The 16,927-nt window shown below is 37.4% G+C and overlaps 1 protein-coding gene across 2 annotated transcripts; it reads right to left on the reverse strand.

Annotated features, from left to right (window-relative positions):
• Nucleotides 1-7,188: 7,188 nt before the first annotated feature.
• Nucleotides 7,189-16,539, reverse strand: LOC134533223 (lipid storage droplets surface-binding protein 2-like). Of its 2 annotated transcripts, none has more exons than XM_063370621.1 (4): nucleotides 16,329-16,539; nucleotides 13,025-13,349; nucleotides 10,714-10,963; nucleotides 7,189-7,775 (listed from the first exon to the last, which is right to left on the reverse strand). In XM_063370621.1, the coding sequence occupies exons 2-4, from the start codon at nucleotides 13,343-13,345 to the stop codon at nucleotides 7,378-7,380; spliced, it is 969 nt and encodes a 322-aa protein (XP_063226691.1). In that variant the 5' UTR covers nucleotides 13,346-13,349; nucleotides 16,329-16,539; the 3' UTR covers nucleotides 7,189-7,377. The 2 variants fall into 2 exon arrangements, with proteins under 2 accessions (XP_063226691.1, XP_063226690.1); XM_063370620.1 differs by having other exon boundaries at nucleotides 13,025-13,360.
• Nucleotides 16,540-16,927: the final 388 nt, after the last annotated feature.

Genomic DNA, 16,927 nt, shown 5'->3' on the forward strand with positions numbered 1-16,927 from the left:
ATGCCAACGTTCAGAGAGAAGTTCTGTGGGGACAGTAGTTCCAAGTGTGGTATGTATTGCAGGATGATGTACAAGCTACTGTTATTCTTTGTGCCTCACTTTTTTGACCTAAAATTTGGGATTCTGTGACGATAAAGAATGAGAATAAACGTAGGTATGAAAATAGTAGTTTTGGAGACATTCATGTATGAGGAACAACAACACAAACTGTATTTGGCTGGACATTTCGCAAATGCACACTGTACGTAGATGCTCAACAGAACTTCTTGTCAACTACTGATATCAACCAACTAATTACTTGATACTGGCAGATAAGTTGGGCATGTTCAACTAAATCTTTGTGAAAATCTGTGCTAGCAAACCCACTGAAGGTTCACAGAACTATTTATACAGCACAGATTTCAGTTCTAAAACTATCTGTCCAAGTTTAACCAACATAACATCCTTAATATGGACAGTTTACACTGTAGTATTTTAGTGTGTCAATAACCGATAAATATACTTGTCTACAGGTTATAGTTTACCTCAATCTTAAAATATTTCTAACTTAATTGCAGCAGTATTGTTAAGTCTTATAGGTGTTTGTATTAGATTTGAAAAATTAAGAATTAACATACTTATGGTAATTTTCTAAAAGTAACAGAGTTCACTTACATAATGACACTGTCAAGACCCAATCCATACTTGCCAACTTTTTTGAAGTCTGAATCCTGAGTGTCCGGTACCCATGTACCCGAACATAAATATGTGTGAGCTCCTGCAAAATGTGATGCTGTCCCGCCGCGCATGAAGCACACGGGCTATTTAGTTGCTGCGGCTGCTGCCTCGTCAGGGTTGGGGAACTTTGGCTATCCTCGGAACTCCCGCCCAGTGGTTGGAAGCGGAAATGACGCCCATCGAAGCCTGCTGTCCAGGCTAGTCTGGACGTTTCAACGAAGGTATCAAAATCGTCTGAAAGTATATATAAACCCCTGCTCAGCTCATTCAGCTGGAGAAAGAGCCCAGCGGACGTCGCCGAAGACTGCCACGCTGCCGGAACACCTCGCGAGCTACACTGTCAGCAAGCTGCCCGCTGCCACTGCCCTACCGATGACGTCGAGAGAGATGGACTTAATCTCTGGTGACTACACTTTGCTCGAGTCAAATAAATAAGACTGGTTGCACAAAGTTGCAGAATTGACTCAGTAATTTGGAGTTTGTGGCAATAAGGAGTAACAAGTGGTAATTTATACTCTTAGTTGCTTGAGTGCTCAACTTTAATAAGTAGTTAAGGTAATGAGGGCAGACGGCAGTGTTGAGGTTCGCAACGTGCAGGCAAGCAAACCATAAACATTACCAGACTTAACTTTGTACCCCAGTAGAGTTGCACATAACCAAGAAATACATTATTTGTGTTGTTACATTGTCGTGGTGTAGTCGCATACAGCGAGTTGAAGCTGCAAGAGAACAGACACTTTGTAGTTTCAAGACTTGAGGGCATAGCGAGTCTTGCAAAACCAGAGGAAGTTGCTGTTTGAAGGAGCGAGTGTAACAACTTGTGTCGCTGGTCACCAAGTTGTAGTATTTGCGAGTGGCAAACTGGTTCTGCTACTCGCTGGAAGCACCGCGATTAGTCGCCGCCATCAGCGAGTTCGCAGCCAGGAGACAAGTTGCTCCAGAAGTCATTCCCTGCAACGACGAAGCTTCAAGCTGCACGTGGCACCCTGGGAGAGGATGTTTACAACCCAGAGGAGCAACTCATTGGGACTACACTGTAATATTCCGAGGCAAGTACGATTGGGATTGGAACCACATTAGTAGGCGGTGTATTACGTTGACAACCTCATAAAGACTTACCGCAGTGAATTTTGGGCCCACCTTCAGGCACAAGACATTTATGCAATTTTTTAAAATAATTTTTGATAAATTTGTAAATAATCTTTGATCTATACATGTTAAATAGAAATGTTAATATTATAGTTTGCCAAGCTCTCAGGTTGGAGTGTAGTTTATTTTTAACTTGTTAACAGCCCTATGTTTTGTCTTATACTATAAAATAATATTCTATTACGTTAGTGCTTTAATTATCCATGTGTTAATCATTCACTGATTAAGTTTTCAGCAGTCAATACCAGGACATAACAAAAAATTTTTTTTGTTAATAATAATCCAACACATTTATACAGTTTGGTAGTTCTTCTTACAGCATGGTCTTTAACCTGTTTAGCAGACGGTAGCAGGGCGAACGCCAGTGCGGTGGTCATAGTCACCATTAAGGCTCTTGCAGTATATGATTTCTCTAAAATATTGATTTTGCTAAAATCGCATTTATGTTTACAGATCTATTACGATAACGGAGGCAAGCATAGTTGTGAATTATACAATAAATTGTGTGTTAACATATGTATGCATTCATTCTCGCCTCTTAGTTTAAGTTGTTTTGCATCCCTCTCCTTTTAAGGGAATTGTATCACATGTTAACAATCCAAATGCTTAATTTCGGCATAAATCAAATGAAATAATTTGGCTGCAACAAAAAGATTAAATATTAAACATTTTATACAATCTCTGTCACAATATATGTCAAGAAAAAAATTCTGTATTTACAAAAAAAAATATTGTCGCTGGAAGAAGAAAGTGAATTAACAGTGATCAGAACAGCCTAGTTAAAAAATACTGAACATCCTGCCTTTAACTGATCTGCCTTTAACCTGCTCTGCCTTTAACCTGCTCTGCCTTTAACCTGCTCTGCCTTTAATCTGCTCTTGTTAATGGCCACCTGCATCTCAGCGAAGACATGACATATGGAATGCAGTGAAGTGGAAGGAACTGAGAATTCAAGTGGAGGCTTCCTTCAACCTTCTGCTTCTCTTCACTGTGGCTGCTAGCAAAGCCACCCTCCATCTGACCGACCACCATATTTGCTTTCTGAATGATGGCTTTAGAAACATAGCCAACAAACTCAACTTTGATGTGACGTCTAATAAATCTATGAACGCCAGCTGCACACACGAAAAAGGATGACTCTGTCCCATTACGCTCATTGTACACTTGCACCGCATCCTCTCGATTGGAACAACCATCGATTTTACTTTTTCAAGGCACATTAAACTTGAAACACTCCATTTAGTACAACTTTGACTGAGAAGCTACAACGTTCGTTTGAGTTTCAAACATCAGCTCTTGTCAAAATGTATCGATTGCATCCATAAAACATTTAGTGTAAAATAGTTTGCGAATATATATGGTGTTAACTTAAAAAATATATTATCACAAATATATAATGTCTGTCTATACACATCAAAAAGCCAAATGGAGATCGTGTACGGTTAGAAAGGGCTTCCCAAAAGCAACCTAATGATACCAGTAAAACAACATGACCGAGTGAAGCAGTGCCAGGAATGTAAAAGAATTAATGCGGCCGAGCAGATCAACAACGGTGCCAGTACATCTGCAGCTGGGGCAGTTGAAATTATGCAAGTGGATGATGAAATCGCTTCTATATCGAAGCCGGACTGTGTACGATCGTCGATTATAAAGACACATTGGGCAGCAGCTAGTGCAAGTTTCACCACGACATTTGTCAACAATCCATTCTGACATAAGTGTGATCGATGGTTTCTGCTCATTGAAGCCAACAAAAAACACCGCTGCTTAGTAATACTTTAATATAACATACATAAAATAGCATAGGTATTTTATATTTTGTATAGAAAATATTACCTGCTGCACATATTCACATATAACACATGGCCGTGTCCATGACACAGCCACATCCCATTTCTGTTATAAATTTTTGCATAGGGAGCTAATAATTTGATAGAATAAAGAAAATCCTGCACTGTAAATAAATTATGAGTTTCCTAATTTTTTTTTAAACCAATAAAAGCCCTTGTAATTCTATTGATTCCAATAGTCACCCTGTTTTAAAATATGAAACATTTGATATCGCTGAACTAAAAACACTATTTGTGATGCTGAAGTTGAAACTTTAAATCATTTGCATGAACTACACACAAAAACAGTTCACATTTGACATTTTAAGTTTTATAGGGATGTGCGAAAGTGACTTCCATCCACACAAAATAAAAGTGAAATAAATTTATCAAGTTTCGCGAAAGTGAAACGAAAATGAATTTTTCTACGAGATAAATCTATTCTTAACGAAAGTTAAGCGAAATTTTTTAATTAAGAAAAAAAGTGCCCCAAAATTTGCTCTTCAGTAATAAATTCTATTACATAAATCATTTTGGTGCCTTTTGATGTATCTAAAAATGACAATTTCATAAACTCATGTTTGAAGACATGCTAGCAGAATACAATATAACCTCAAATGTCATTTGAAATTTTCTACAGATGAACCAATAAAATTCTTGTGTTACTCCAGTTTAAGGTTGAGATGCTAAAGCTACATAAACTTGTTCCAGATTTAAAATTAGGCTTTTCTAATCACGTGCATGGTACCGACGAAAAAACACGTGACTACTGCGGAACGGCCACAATCTTGCACCGTCACACATGGCTAGCTCAGGAAGCTGTAGATCAGGCAAAGGGACATCGTCAAAACAAAACAAATGGTTGCTGCCGAGTGGTCATTACACGCAGTGACTTGATCTTTTTGTCTGATTGGCTGTGTATTATGAGGATTTTATATGCCGGACAGAGTATGTAAAATTTAAATAAAGCCGACGACAATGTTTTTGTTTGGCAGTGCACGAATAAAAGTAGGTATGTTCTTTGTTTGTGTGTATACGGTAAATACTAGTGTACTAACAGTACTGGAATGTATGTTTTACGAATATAGTACCTACACTGTTTGAAAGCAAATTAATCAGGTAATTTTTCAAATATTGCATGATTTTGTTTTGATACCTAGGCCTACTGTAATCACGTTTGAATTTTGTTTACTTTATCTGCCATGTTTGTTCACATTATGATTTTACCATATTTTCATTAACGTGAGTTTTTTTCATCACTACGTAAATTAATCTTAACAGAAATCTTTTTTCCTAATTAATGTCTTTATATGATTTGCATATGTTATTACGTTATTAGTACAGTACATTCCCTTTATTAAGTACTTGAGGGGGACCAGAAAATTACACACTATTTAATGGAGGTGTACTTTATATTGGGTGCATCCCGAAAATATGTTACAATTTGTCACTTCGCTCCAATTTCAACAACCTGATAGCTTTTTTATTGTAGGCCTAATTACTACATTATTATTTCTAGTAGTGAACTAATGACATAAAAAAAAAAGTTAAATTTCAAGACTAAACAGCACAATTAAAAAAAATTGAAATCCTGCATGACCTTTTGTTACAGTTTAATTAGACATTCCAAATGCACTGACATGCAATGGAACAGTACCAGTCCACGAGAAATAATTGGCAGAATTTGCATTTTGTGTCTACTTTATCCCTAATAGCTGGATATTCAAACCCAATTATAAAATAATGTTCAACTGTACAACATACAGTACCCAGTTTTATTCATATAGTCAAGAATGTTTGAACTTTCCTTTGAGAAATGTCTTTCATAACTTTTTGCAATGCTGATACCCACACGCTTTTGGGTACTCAAACTTTTACGGGTAGGCCTACCTACATATGCTGCCGTAATACACTAAATATAAAAATATAAACTAGTTATCCACGTCGTCACGTCGCCATTAAACAAGCTTCACGAAACGTCACAAAATGTTCACTAGCATCGGAAACTGTGTGCCACGAGATCTGTTAAATAAATGTTGTAAACATATTATACATGTGTACGATTGCGAAAGATGTCAATCTGAAATGATGTTTACAAACTATAGGTTAGGTCATCCTAACAGAAATCAAATGGTAACAAAAAACGCTATAGAATTGTGAATGAAATGAGAAAATGTTTTAATATTTTGTGAATAAATATCGGCAAAACAATACGTATTAACAAGAAATTACAGTCCAGGGCTTTCAAAAACATACGTTATATATTTATTATGCCTATTAATTTGCATGGCGTTTCAAGGGACCGGCGGCTTTAAACGTTTTACTGGATCGTACGTTAACAAGAGGGACGTACTAGAGAAAATTTGCTGTAATAACATATGCAAATCATATAAAGACATTACATTTTTATTAAATCAAGAGTTCTTTTTCAACTAGAACAAACGAACTTCGGTAAGCTATTGAACTTTCGTTTTACTCTAAATATTTCGCTAAAAACCAAATTCGACAGATGAAATTCATACAGAAATTGAAAATGAAAGTAGCAAAATTTCTGTTTCAGTATACCGAACATTCTCACAACCCTAAAGTTTTCACAACTTTCTCATCAATAGTACCTTAAACCGTAAATCTTAGAATAAATGTGCGCAAGGAATGAAACATGTTTATAATTTAATGATTTTAATCAACAAAATATCCAATTTTAATGGCAAATTTCCACATGCCTGGCTTGGCTGATGTTTGTTCTCCCACTAATTCCAAGCCCTTCCAACCATTAACTTGATGCACTTTCAACTAATCAAGAGCTTAGTTAGTAAGCTCTGCCTCTAAACCAAGTCACTTGCGAAACTTTTGACCGCCTTCTGAACCAACAGGAATATGACAAGAGGATAACCTTGAGACTGGACGAATGAGGGGAGTGGAAGAACGAGCTATTTAGTGTCACAATGTCCCTTACACTTTTTTTTTCAGTCAGCAATGGCTGCACTTTCCCCTCTACATCACCCACCAAGTCTATCTTCAGATTCTTAACTTTTTAAGTTTATATCTGCTGCCTTTCATTATAAAAGATGCCACATGAAACTTGCTGATGAAAGCAGCACCAGAAAAGCTCTTAAATACCATAAAACTAAAAAGTGTTAAGATGTCTACCAAGCTGTTTACGATAATTTTAAAAAAAAATTCTAATATTAAATGTTTTAGGGAATTTACAAAAAAGAAATTGTGTTAATAAAATTAAATAAGTTTTTTTTAAATCTGCCATCCGTGTACACAGAATAAAAAACTTGAGCCTCTGTCTCAAAACTTGTAAAAAAAAAATACCCTTTCAAGAAAATTATCTTGCCCTTGTTGCAGATAAATTCCAATGTAATAGTACCATCAACTAATGCACACCCACCAACATTAGACATTGTTCATGTTGGCTATAAAGATCTTCCGACTAACATTACTTCTGTGTTCCAGTAAGAAAGGAGAGAGAAAAAAAATTCCACAATACTGCTTATCAGTTCTATATTATGTATAAAAATATTTACATAGCAAAATAGTAGTTATTCAACATTTCACCAACTTTGTTAAGAAAATTAGACATACTGCTTATATATTCAGTCTTAAAATCTTATTACTTCTGCGTTTCTTCTAAACAGTAACATATAATATATAGAAAACTCTTTTGACACCATCACTACTTCTCTTTCTTGTCTGCTGGATTGGGGCTTGCCTTTCCAGAAGGGTGCTTCTTGGACGGGGCGGGGGTGGGGTTGGGAGCGGAGGTGGGAGCAGGGGTGGAGTTGGGGGCGGGGGCGGGGGCTGCGGAGTTGGGGGTAGGGGCGGGAGCGGGGGCAGAGGCGGGAGCGGGGACAGGGGCAGAGGCAATGGCCGGGGTGCGTCGCAGAGCGTTCACGTAGTTGGTTATGTGCACCAGCTCGGCGAGCGAGCGCACGTACTCCTGTATGTTCTCCCTGTTGAGCGTGCGCACCTGGCTGGACAGGGCGTGGTACAGGCGCCGTGCTGCCTTCATGGACAAGCGGCCGACCGTGTGCACGGACGTCAGCACCTTGTCGCCCTTGTCTGCCGGCACATCTGCAAACAGGAGTTGCAGCAACAAGCTGAAGCCATCTTGTACACATTCAGTTCCAGCCAGTGATTTATTTACCGTATTGGTCCGAATATAAGGCGACCATTTTTACATAAACGAGAGATGCAAAAATTGGAAGTCGCCTTATTTTCGCACCCAAGACGTCAGAACCGCAAACATTAGTTCCAAGCTGAAAGCTACAGTAGAAACACTGTTTAACAAAACGTTCACGATTTTTTATATTAACTAAAACTTTGTTACCTCACACGGGGAAAAACGATAAATCCACCTAATATTGCAGTAATTCACAATTGTTTGAAGTTGAAAATTAAAATATTTGTTCTTGAGTAAAAACGTGAATGTTGAAGCATCTCAAAATGGCAACCTTTTATTTCACAATTCATATTTGTACTTTGTGTACAATCGCGTGTTAACATTTACGGTAATTTATCTTCAGATTTTTAATGGAAATATTTGTACTAAAATATCAGTTATTTTCAGAACGATTGTTTACGTTTACAAACATTTCGGATGTAATGTTTGGAAATTCACGGCTGCCAACTGTCTTTCCACAATATTTCTTTGTTGTAAAACGAACATTGCCGAACACGCACGAAGACGCCATATTAACAGGAATTTGGTACGTTGCTTCAAAAGCTATTTTAATAATCCACTCTTTATTTATGTAAAAACCTTTCATAATTATAATAGATTATTCTTTCAAATTCATAGAACAGACTCTCTCTGTCAGAGAGTAATATGGACAAATATACGCGGTCACGTAACCGAAGTTATTCATGGCCGTAAGCTTCATCATGTCAGCTAACCACTTGTTTTGTTCCGGCAAGATGCATTCTTTGTTTGCTTTTTTTACGTTTAACACACTACTAAATAGTAATACGCCTTGTTCTGTGGTAATACGTAGCTTAAGTCAAACGGATAGTTAAATGCTGTATTTTAAGAGTGATTAATAGCCATTGTAAAAATTTTAAATTCGTAGATACAGTAAACTGTGAAAAATGAACAATCGCACATCGGTGGAACGGCGGGGAATGAGCTCTAGACAAATAAACAGCTCTGAAGATGACAATTATGCAGCTTCATTAGAGTAAACATACGAAAAAATTTCTAGTGTAATACTTAAAAATGTAAATATTTTCTAATTTTTTTCTTTTGACTTTTAGGCTAGGCCATTCAAACTTATTTTAAATAAGTAATGTGATAAATATAAATTAATTGTTATACATACATGCAAAAACGATTTATCAACACAAAATGTATGTCTAATGAATTTTCACATTAATTTCTACCAAACATTATTTTTACATTTGTTTGGCCTCCTAAAACTGCAGGTCGCCTTATATTCGGGGTCGCCTTATATTCGGGCCAATACGGTAGTTATTCCAAAAAAATTTGCAAGGCACAGAACAACTCTTAATATAACCTTGACGTCTGGGGAAATTATGTAGAATTATATAGACTAATTTCTAGTCATGGACTTCGGCAATACCACATGGATGGGCACGTAGGCCCGGCTTGAGACTACCCCGGCAATACCACATGGATGGGCACGTAGGCCCGGCTTGCGACTACCCCAGGGTCGTAACGTGACCCGTGTGGATCCTAGGCTCAATTCCCCTTATGATCTTTCACAAATCCAAGTCCACGAACATCATAAGTGAAACGTAGATCATTAGGTTTGGGAAACAATTTTCTTTGACCGAGGTCAGACAAAAAAATAATGTTCAAGTATTTGTCATTTCTACCTCTCCCCTGACTTCATCTCCACCAGTTCCCCCACCACATACTTCACTCTTTCCTTTGTGCAATTTGAATTTTCTTAATGCTCGAAAATATAAAACCCCTCAGCAAAGAAAACTATGTAAATTCACAACATATCTTAATTATACACTTGTCAAAAAGCACCTAAAATCTTATAAATTAATAAGAACTTTACCTGACCCCAAATATACAGGAACAACATAGTCTAGACAAGGATTTAATTTTCTCCCACGAAAATCTTCACTACATTAGAAGAACAGTATTGGTTTAGTATTTACATTAATAAGAAATGGCAAATTCAGGCTTTAATGATAATTGTTCTGTACCATGTATCTTAAGTTTATGCATTGATCCTGTGGTACATGATACTTGCAGTTTTAATTTAGTACATACATCTAAAGATCTGACGTAACTAGTATCACAACACAAATTGTCAGGTCTTGAGGAAATGTTTTAATTTGTATTCAACTTATAATTCATTGTTACATCACCTGTTATGCCAAGGAAATTTTGACATACAAAATTAAAATAGCAATCATCATGTACCACATGATAAATGTATACAAGATCAAGCCATCATGATCAAGTGAAACTTGATACATGATGCAGAACTTTTACATATGTTCAGTCCCAATCTGTATAATTTTTCTGATTTAGAACAAAACTAAACAAATTTTATTTCAGAGTATTTTCAACCAAATTTTAACAGGTTTTAGTCTCCGACAAGTTTTAATAAAAAAAACATTCACCCAGCAGGTGCTTAAGAATTTGCATCCAGCCGATAAATTTCTTTACTAAATGAACTTAAACACATATTTACTACAGATGCTGAAAAACCACGACCCCTCTATATCCGAACTACCTTTATTAAGCATGTCAAAAACTGTCAACTAACACCTGTAATGAAGCACATTGTTTAACATACTATCCCAAGTCAGTTTGCAGAGTTTAGCATCTACTTTTAAAAAGGCTTTTACTAGTTCTATCCCCAGTACAGTGCAGTTATTAGTCACTGTATTTGTAGTTATGTTGCCAAACTACATTTAATCTTTCTACTAATCAAACTTGGCGGCAAGCATTTTCGAACCCACATGGTAGTTTCATTTTAATTGCAAGCCTGAAGTAATGCAGTATTAATCACGCTGACGGCGAGACACGCACCAGTCTCCATGGGCTCTCCCTCGACGGGCGGCAGATAGTAGTCGATGTACTTCTCCGCGACGGCGGCGGTGTTGTCGAAGCCACTCAGCGCCATGGAGCCGTAGCGAGAGGCCAGCACCTCGTTGGCCTTGGCCAGGCTCAGCTCCTTCAGCGAGAGAGCCTTCGTGGTCCCGTACTCCTTCACCACCGACACCGTGTTGCGGGCCGGCTGCAGCGCCGACGACACGAACGTCTTCGCCGTCTTGTAGATCTGTTCACAGACACGACACATCGGGACTTTGTGGCTTCCTGCTCAATGCAAGCATGAGCTGCCAGAATTACCCAATAATTTACCAACAGTAGAAATGCTACTTTGAGAAATAGTTTAATAGTTAAAACTACTTCCATTAAAAAACTGAAAGGGGTGACAAAGTGTATACATTTTTTGTTTAGCTAAAAATTTGTTAATGTCCTAATCTCTGACTATACTGTAAATCCTCATTATGTGAAAAACCCATTCAATGGAGAATCCTCCTCCTGTGGGGAAATACCCTTTCAGTGGTTAAGTCCCAGTCAGATGTGCAGATTTGCTAGACTTCAGTTCCTTATTTAATGTTATAACTTTTCTGGGGTAACATTAGTGGCAGAAAGCAGGATGTTTGATGGCTTTCATTTGAATATGCCGAGAACCAAAATAATTTAATAAAAAAAAAAGCTGGGTTAAAAAACTTTAAAAAATATCTTTTCCAACCATGTCAAAAAGTGGTATGGGGAATAGAGAGTTCTTGGTAATGACCATCAAAAATCACAACAGTTTTAAAATTTCATTATAAACAAAAACAAGTTGCTCATTCCACAAGATAATTTAGAGTTTTACGGCCTCACATTTGCCACCCCACATCTCCAAAATGGTGACTTTCAAAACCAACATTCTAAAAGGATTTCAGAAGAGAACTGTATATACTCCATACCTATGCAAAGACCAATATCCCAATAACTATTCATAACTGGTATGAATTTGACATTACTAAATGTTGAAACCAAAACCGCAAAACAGCAAAACTGGAATGAAAACCGGATTCACAGTGCCTTAAACCTACTTAACAAGCATTAAATAGGTCTAACCAAGTACTACTACACTAAAATCTTGCAACATGCTACTCAGAAATTGCATTTCAAACACTACTTCTGTTTCACACATTATTACCAATTGTTTTTACAAAAATATTTTTGCTTCTTAAGTAAACCAACAATTTACAAAAATCTGTATTACCTACTAACAAACATTCAATAGGCTATTCATATAAAATGTTTAAATAATGACTTGGAGATAAACTTGATTTTCATAAAAAAAATGCTTTATTAACTGTAATTTCAATGCTACATTATGCATTATCTTCCATTTATTGTACTGTTTTCTATTATTGAACTATTATTTAACTAGCTGACGTATCCTGGCATTATACCCAGGCTCTATGCATCATGATTTTAAATTTAATAAAAAACAACTTCTTTATATAGTCATTTACAGAAGCTTTATAGAAGCTCGTTGCTTGTTCATCTACATACAACCAGCAAGAGATACATGCTGCCTACAGGGTTATAGGAACTATAGAAAATTTACTTTCCTCACATAAACCAACACAAACTTAATATCCATCTGATTTTTACTATATATTGGCAAAACAAAATTTTTACTTTCGAAGACTTAAAATGTGGAATGTATTTCAAAAGGCACTAATCAAAACTGAGAAAAATTCCTAAACAATCTTTGCCACTTTAAATAACTGTAAAAAGTTCATTTGCTTAGGTCAAATACATTTATAATATGTATTCCATATTAATTAGGTTTAAGGTAGAGGTGGGTTGCAGAGTATCAATTCGCTACTTTGTAACTGATACACACCTGTATCAAGTACTGCAAAATAGTACACTATTCAAGTATCAAGTACTTTAGTATCAGTTTAGAATTCACCTGGAACACCACCACGGCCAATGTGCACAGAACCCGATCGCAGATGACGGTCACTTGGGCGGAGCTTGTGAATGGGGAGGGAGCGGCACGACAAATAAGGGATAAAGAAGGGAAAGAACGTAGGGTTTACGCTGGTGATGACGGCACGGAGGATGTGTAACCTGTAACGAGAATGCTGATATCTTGTATCCTGGGACCGCTACTGCTTTAGGTGATACAGAAGTATCAGCTACTTGTAACCAGTACATTACTGTATCAGTAACTGGTTGGAACAGATACCAAAAATTGCTGTTAACAACCCACATCTAGTTTAAGGGTAGGTATTACGATGTAGCTATGTCGGGGGAGGGAACGCACCTGCTCCGGCTGCTCCTTCACGATGGGCAGCCTCTCCTCCACCAGGTCCAGGCCCTTGCACAGGGTCTGGTCCACGGAGGAGATGGGCTGCTCCAGCCGCCGGGCCAGCGGCGACGCCTGCTGCAGGGCGCGCAGGAAGGAAGCCTCCGCCGCCGACAGGGTCCAGCTCACCACCCCGTTGCAGCCCTTCACCCGGCCGTACAGCCCCGACGACTGGCTCCAGGCCCTCTCCACCACCGGCAGCTTCCACACGCGCTCCACGCACTGCAGGTGGGGCAGCGCCCCGGAGTCGCTGCTCAGCGTGGCCGTCTCTGCCGTCATCTTCCTGTACATGCGCTGTCACGAGCACTGCCCTCAGCTCTCACGCAGTGGTCCACGTACCCCGACACTACGCTCCGTCATCTGTTCATTAATAAAAATTGATGCTTTGCAAGCAACAGTTGGGAAATGGGCACCACTGGTAGTAGTACCGCCACTATGTTGGGAACTGTCAAATTTCAGACAACCTGAAAGACTAGGTACACCCACACAAAACTGTATAATTTTACCAACATTTCTGCAACATCGCACACATTTTTATTTTTAAATGACGTGGCGGCTTTAGATTTACTCTGCTTCAGCTGTTTTATTGGTCTATCTATACCATAATTTATGAAGAAAATTATAAAACTGAACTACTGAGTAATTTGTCAGGTTTTTCTAAATACTTTTAGCAACCAAATGCTATACATAATGAAACATTGAGTATATAAATTATACTGCATTAAAATTACACAGGTACCTCAACATGGCAAGTCAAGCAAAACCATAATTCGATTTCCATTTTTTTTACCACATCTCCTTTACAATAACTGATGAATTTTCACTCTTTATATTTTAATGAAATGTTCTCTAAAGCAAATGTACCTACATACCAAATTACATAATGGTCAACTGCTGTAAACATACCAAATTACATAATGGTCAACTGCTGTAAACAGGAGTGCAACAACTAGATTCCCAAAAAGGGGGGGGGGGGGGCAATTTACCTTATTATAAAGAATCATCGATCCCCCTATTGAAGGGGTCCTCCCCCAGAACAAAATCTGTATTTCAAGGTGGAAAATGGTGCTATTTAAGCAGTTTTATTATCTAAAAATTGAATACACAGCACTTTCTTGGCCCCCGTTTGCCCCCACTTCAAGGTTTCAGAGGGGGGGCAAAATACCCTTGCCCCCCCCCCCCCCCCCCACTGTTGCACCCCTGGCAGTAAACAAAACATAAATTTTTTTCCAGTTTATCTATAGAAATTTAATGTAATACAATTTATCTAATAAATCCCTATTTTATTGGGTAAATATGTAGAGTAGCGGTATATACGAAAAAAAAAATGCTAAAAATACGAAAATACTTATATTCTATGCTCTTTCACTTCCTCTTTTCAAATCAACCGGCGGAGATAAGAAATTCTAAATACTTTAGGAGATATCGAATTTTTTTAATTTTGAACATGTAGAGTAGCGGTATTTGCGAAACAAAAATTCTAAAAATCTGAAATTACTTTTATTATATGCTCTTTCACTTCCTCTTTTCATTAAAACCGGCGGAGATAAGAAATTCCAAATACTTTAGGAGATATCGAATTTTTTAATTTAGCAATACAACACCTGTACAACCATTCCCCCATTGCCATTTTTGTTATTTTTGTTATTTTGCCGTGTGTTCGTGAATGCGTAATAAATAAAATGGTCGATTAGGTCAGGTCAGTTACATTATTAATATTACTTTCAAACTAAGCGGACATAAAAAAATATGATTTAATTTCAATGGTTCTTTAGTTTTAAAGTATTTATAATGTAAATGACCTGACCTAACAAACCCGGACAAATGATGAACATTAACAACTCACGTAATTTTTTTTTTGTTACTTATTACTTGTGCAACAATATCCAAATAAAAAATAAGACTTTAAAATTAGAAACGTTAAAAGCCCACCTAAGTTGGGGGCGGGTACATTTCCTTTGCCATTATTAGGAAATGATGTAGTCGTTCACCTACGTCGCGATACCTCCGACGGAACATTAATAAATAAATAATAACGTATTGGTTCATTTGAATACTGGCCAATCACGGAACTGTCACGTGACAAAATTGTCCAATAAGAAACATAATAGATACTGGTAAACAAGAAACAATGATAATCGCAGCATGAATACGCAGGTATTGTGATGAAAATTAAAAAATTCTATATCTCCTAAAGTATTTGGAATTTCTTATCTCCGCCGGTTGATTTGAAAAGAGGAAGTGATAGAGCATAGAATAAAACTATTTTCGGATTTTTAGCATTTTTTTTCCCACATAAACCGTGACTCTACATATTTACCAAATAAAATGTCATTTATAATGAATGATCGTCAATTCCAATAAAGGGGAATTTTTTTTTTCCAACCTACAATCTTAATCCGTTCTTATTTCGCAATTTCTATAACGTGCAAGATCTTCCGAGGTATTGAACTAAAACAGCAAGCAACAGTAGGTAACAAAATCAAGCCAATACGATCATTCCATTAGGGTTAAGCTTTTAGGATCCAGGGATAAAATTGGATACACGAAACACCAGCCATAACGAACACAGAATGTACGACGGCTGTAATCAAAGAATGCTCTGGAACGACTGCAAAATCCAACGTGCGAGCTACTTCAGTGCAAAGCACTTATTCTTAAGTTAACAATTGAATTTAAATTTTAGGCACCCATCAGACTCGTTCGTTATAACGTCACTCAAAATAGTACGTACTTTAAATGCAATGTAACAAAGCAAACCTTTCTAAATACAATTACGTACCTATTCTATAAACAATCGTGAAATACCAGCATTAAAATTTTCCTTACAACTGCAATACAGTCGTTATTTACTACCCTAATCAAATTTTCATTTTATTCACCAACACGAAGACGTGAATACTTATTTACCAAACTCTTAAATAATTATATTTCCTCTAAAAGTATTTTATCGCGTTTAATGCGTTTAACCCCACTAATTTCCTTACTTCACTGTGCCCTCCCCTATCTCCCAACTACTAGCTTCCGAAGAATGTGGAATGTTCTACAGAATGTTTATGAGTTATAGGTTTTATAACTGGTCACGTACAACTTTGTTAAAGGTTTTCTGCAGCGTAGAAAATTAGGGAATATTTCTACGAAATGTAACGCCCGCTCCCATAAATTCTACATCAAACTATGTTCACACATGAAGAAAATGAACGGGTTCAAATTGCTTACTAACAGAATCTAAATATTTTATTAAGTCTTTCACCACACTTACCAGATACTTCAAGAATATCCCACTTTACGCACAACGAGCACCTAACAACACGTTCGACACGCAATACGGAACGAAACTGACGAAATTTGACGGAGCAATTACATTTTATAAACCAAGCTGTACAGTGTCGCGCTCTATCTCGTTGTCAGTAACTACATCCTCTGTCTTTCTTTAACTCTTAACTGTTTAGCTCTCTTTCCCAGTCGTTCATGCGCAACCTTTCTCTCTCTCTCTCTCTCTCTCTCTCTCATTCTCTCTCCCTCCATCCATCCTTCCCCTTTCCCCCCCCTCTGCCCACATGCCACACTACATGCACCGTCATTTCACTTCCTGGACATTTCCCCATCCAAAACGAATGACGTTCATAAATGCTGTGTCTCACCCGGGTATCACGTGATAACTACTCCCGTGATCTTTGATCATGAAGGTGAATTAGAAAGTAAAGAGTGAGCATACATACATTTACATATTGACTCTAGAGTGAACCAACTACACATACCTAGATTAAACTTTTGTGTGGATTTGTAATACACTTAATTCTCATTATTACAGCACGTTTGGGATTGGGACCAAAATCATGCCAGATTATTGATTTTTTT

Source organism: Bacillus rossius, chromosome 6 (assembly GCF_032445375.1).
Source record: "Bacillus rossius redtenbacheri isolate Brsri chromosome 6, Brsri_v3, whole genome shotgun sequence".
NCBI classification, from domain to species: Eukaryota; Metazoa; Arthropoda; class Insecta; order Phasmatodea; family Bacillidae; genus Bacillus; species Bacillus rossius.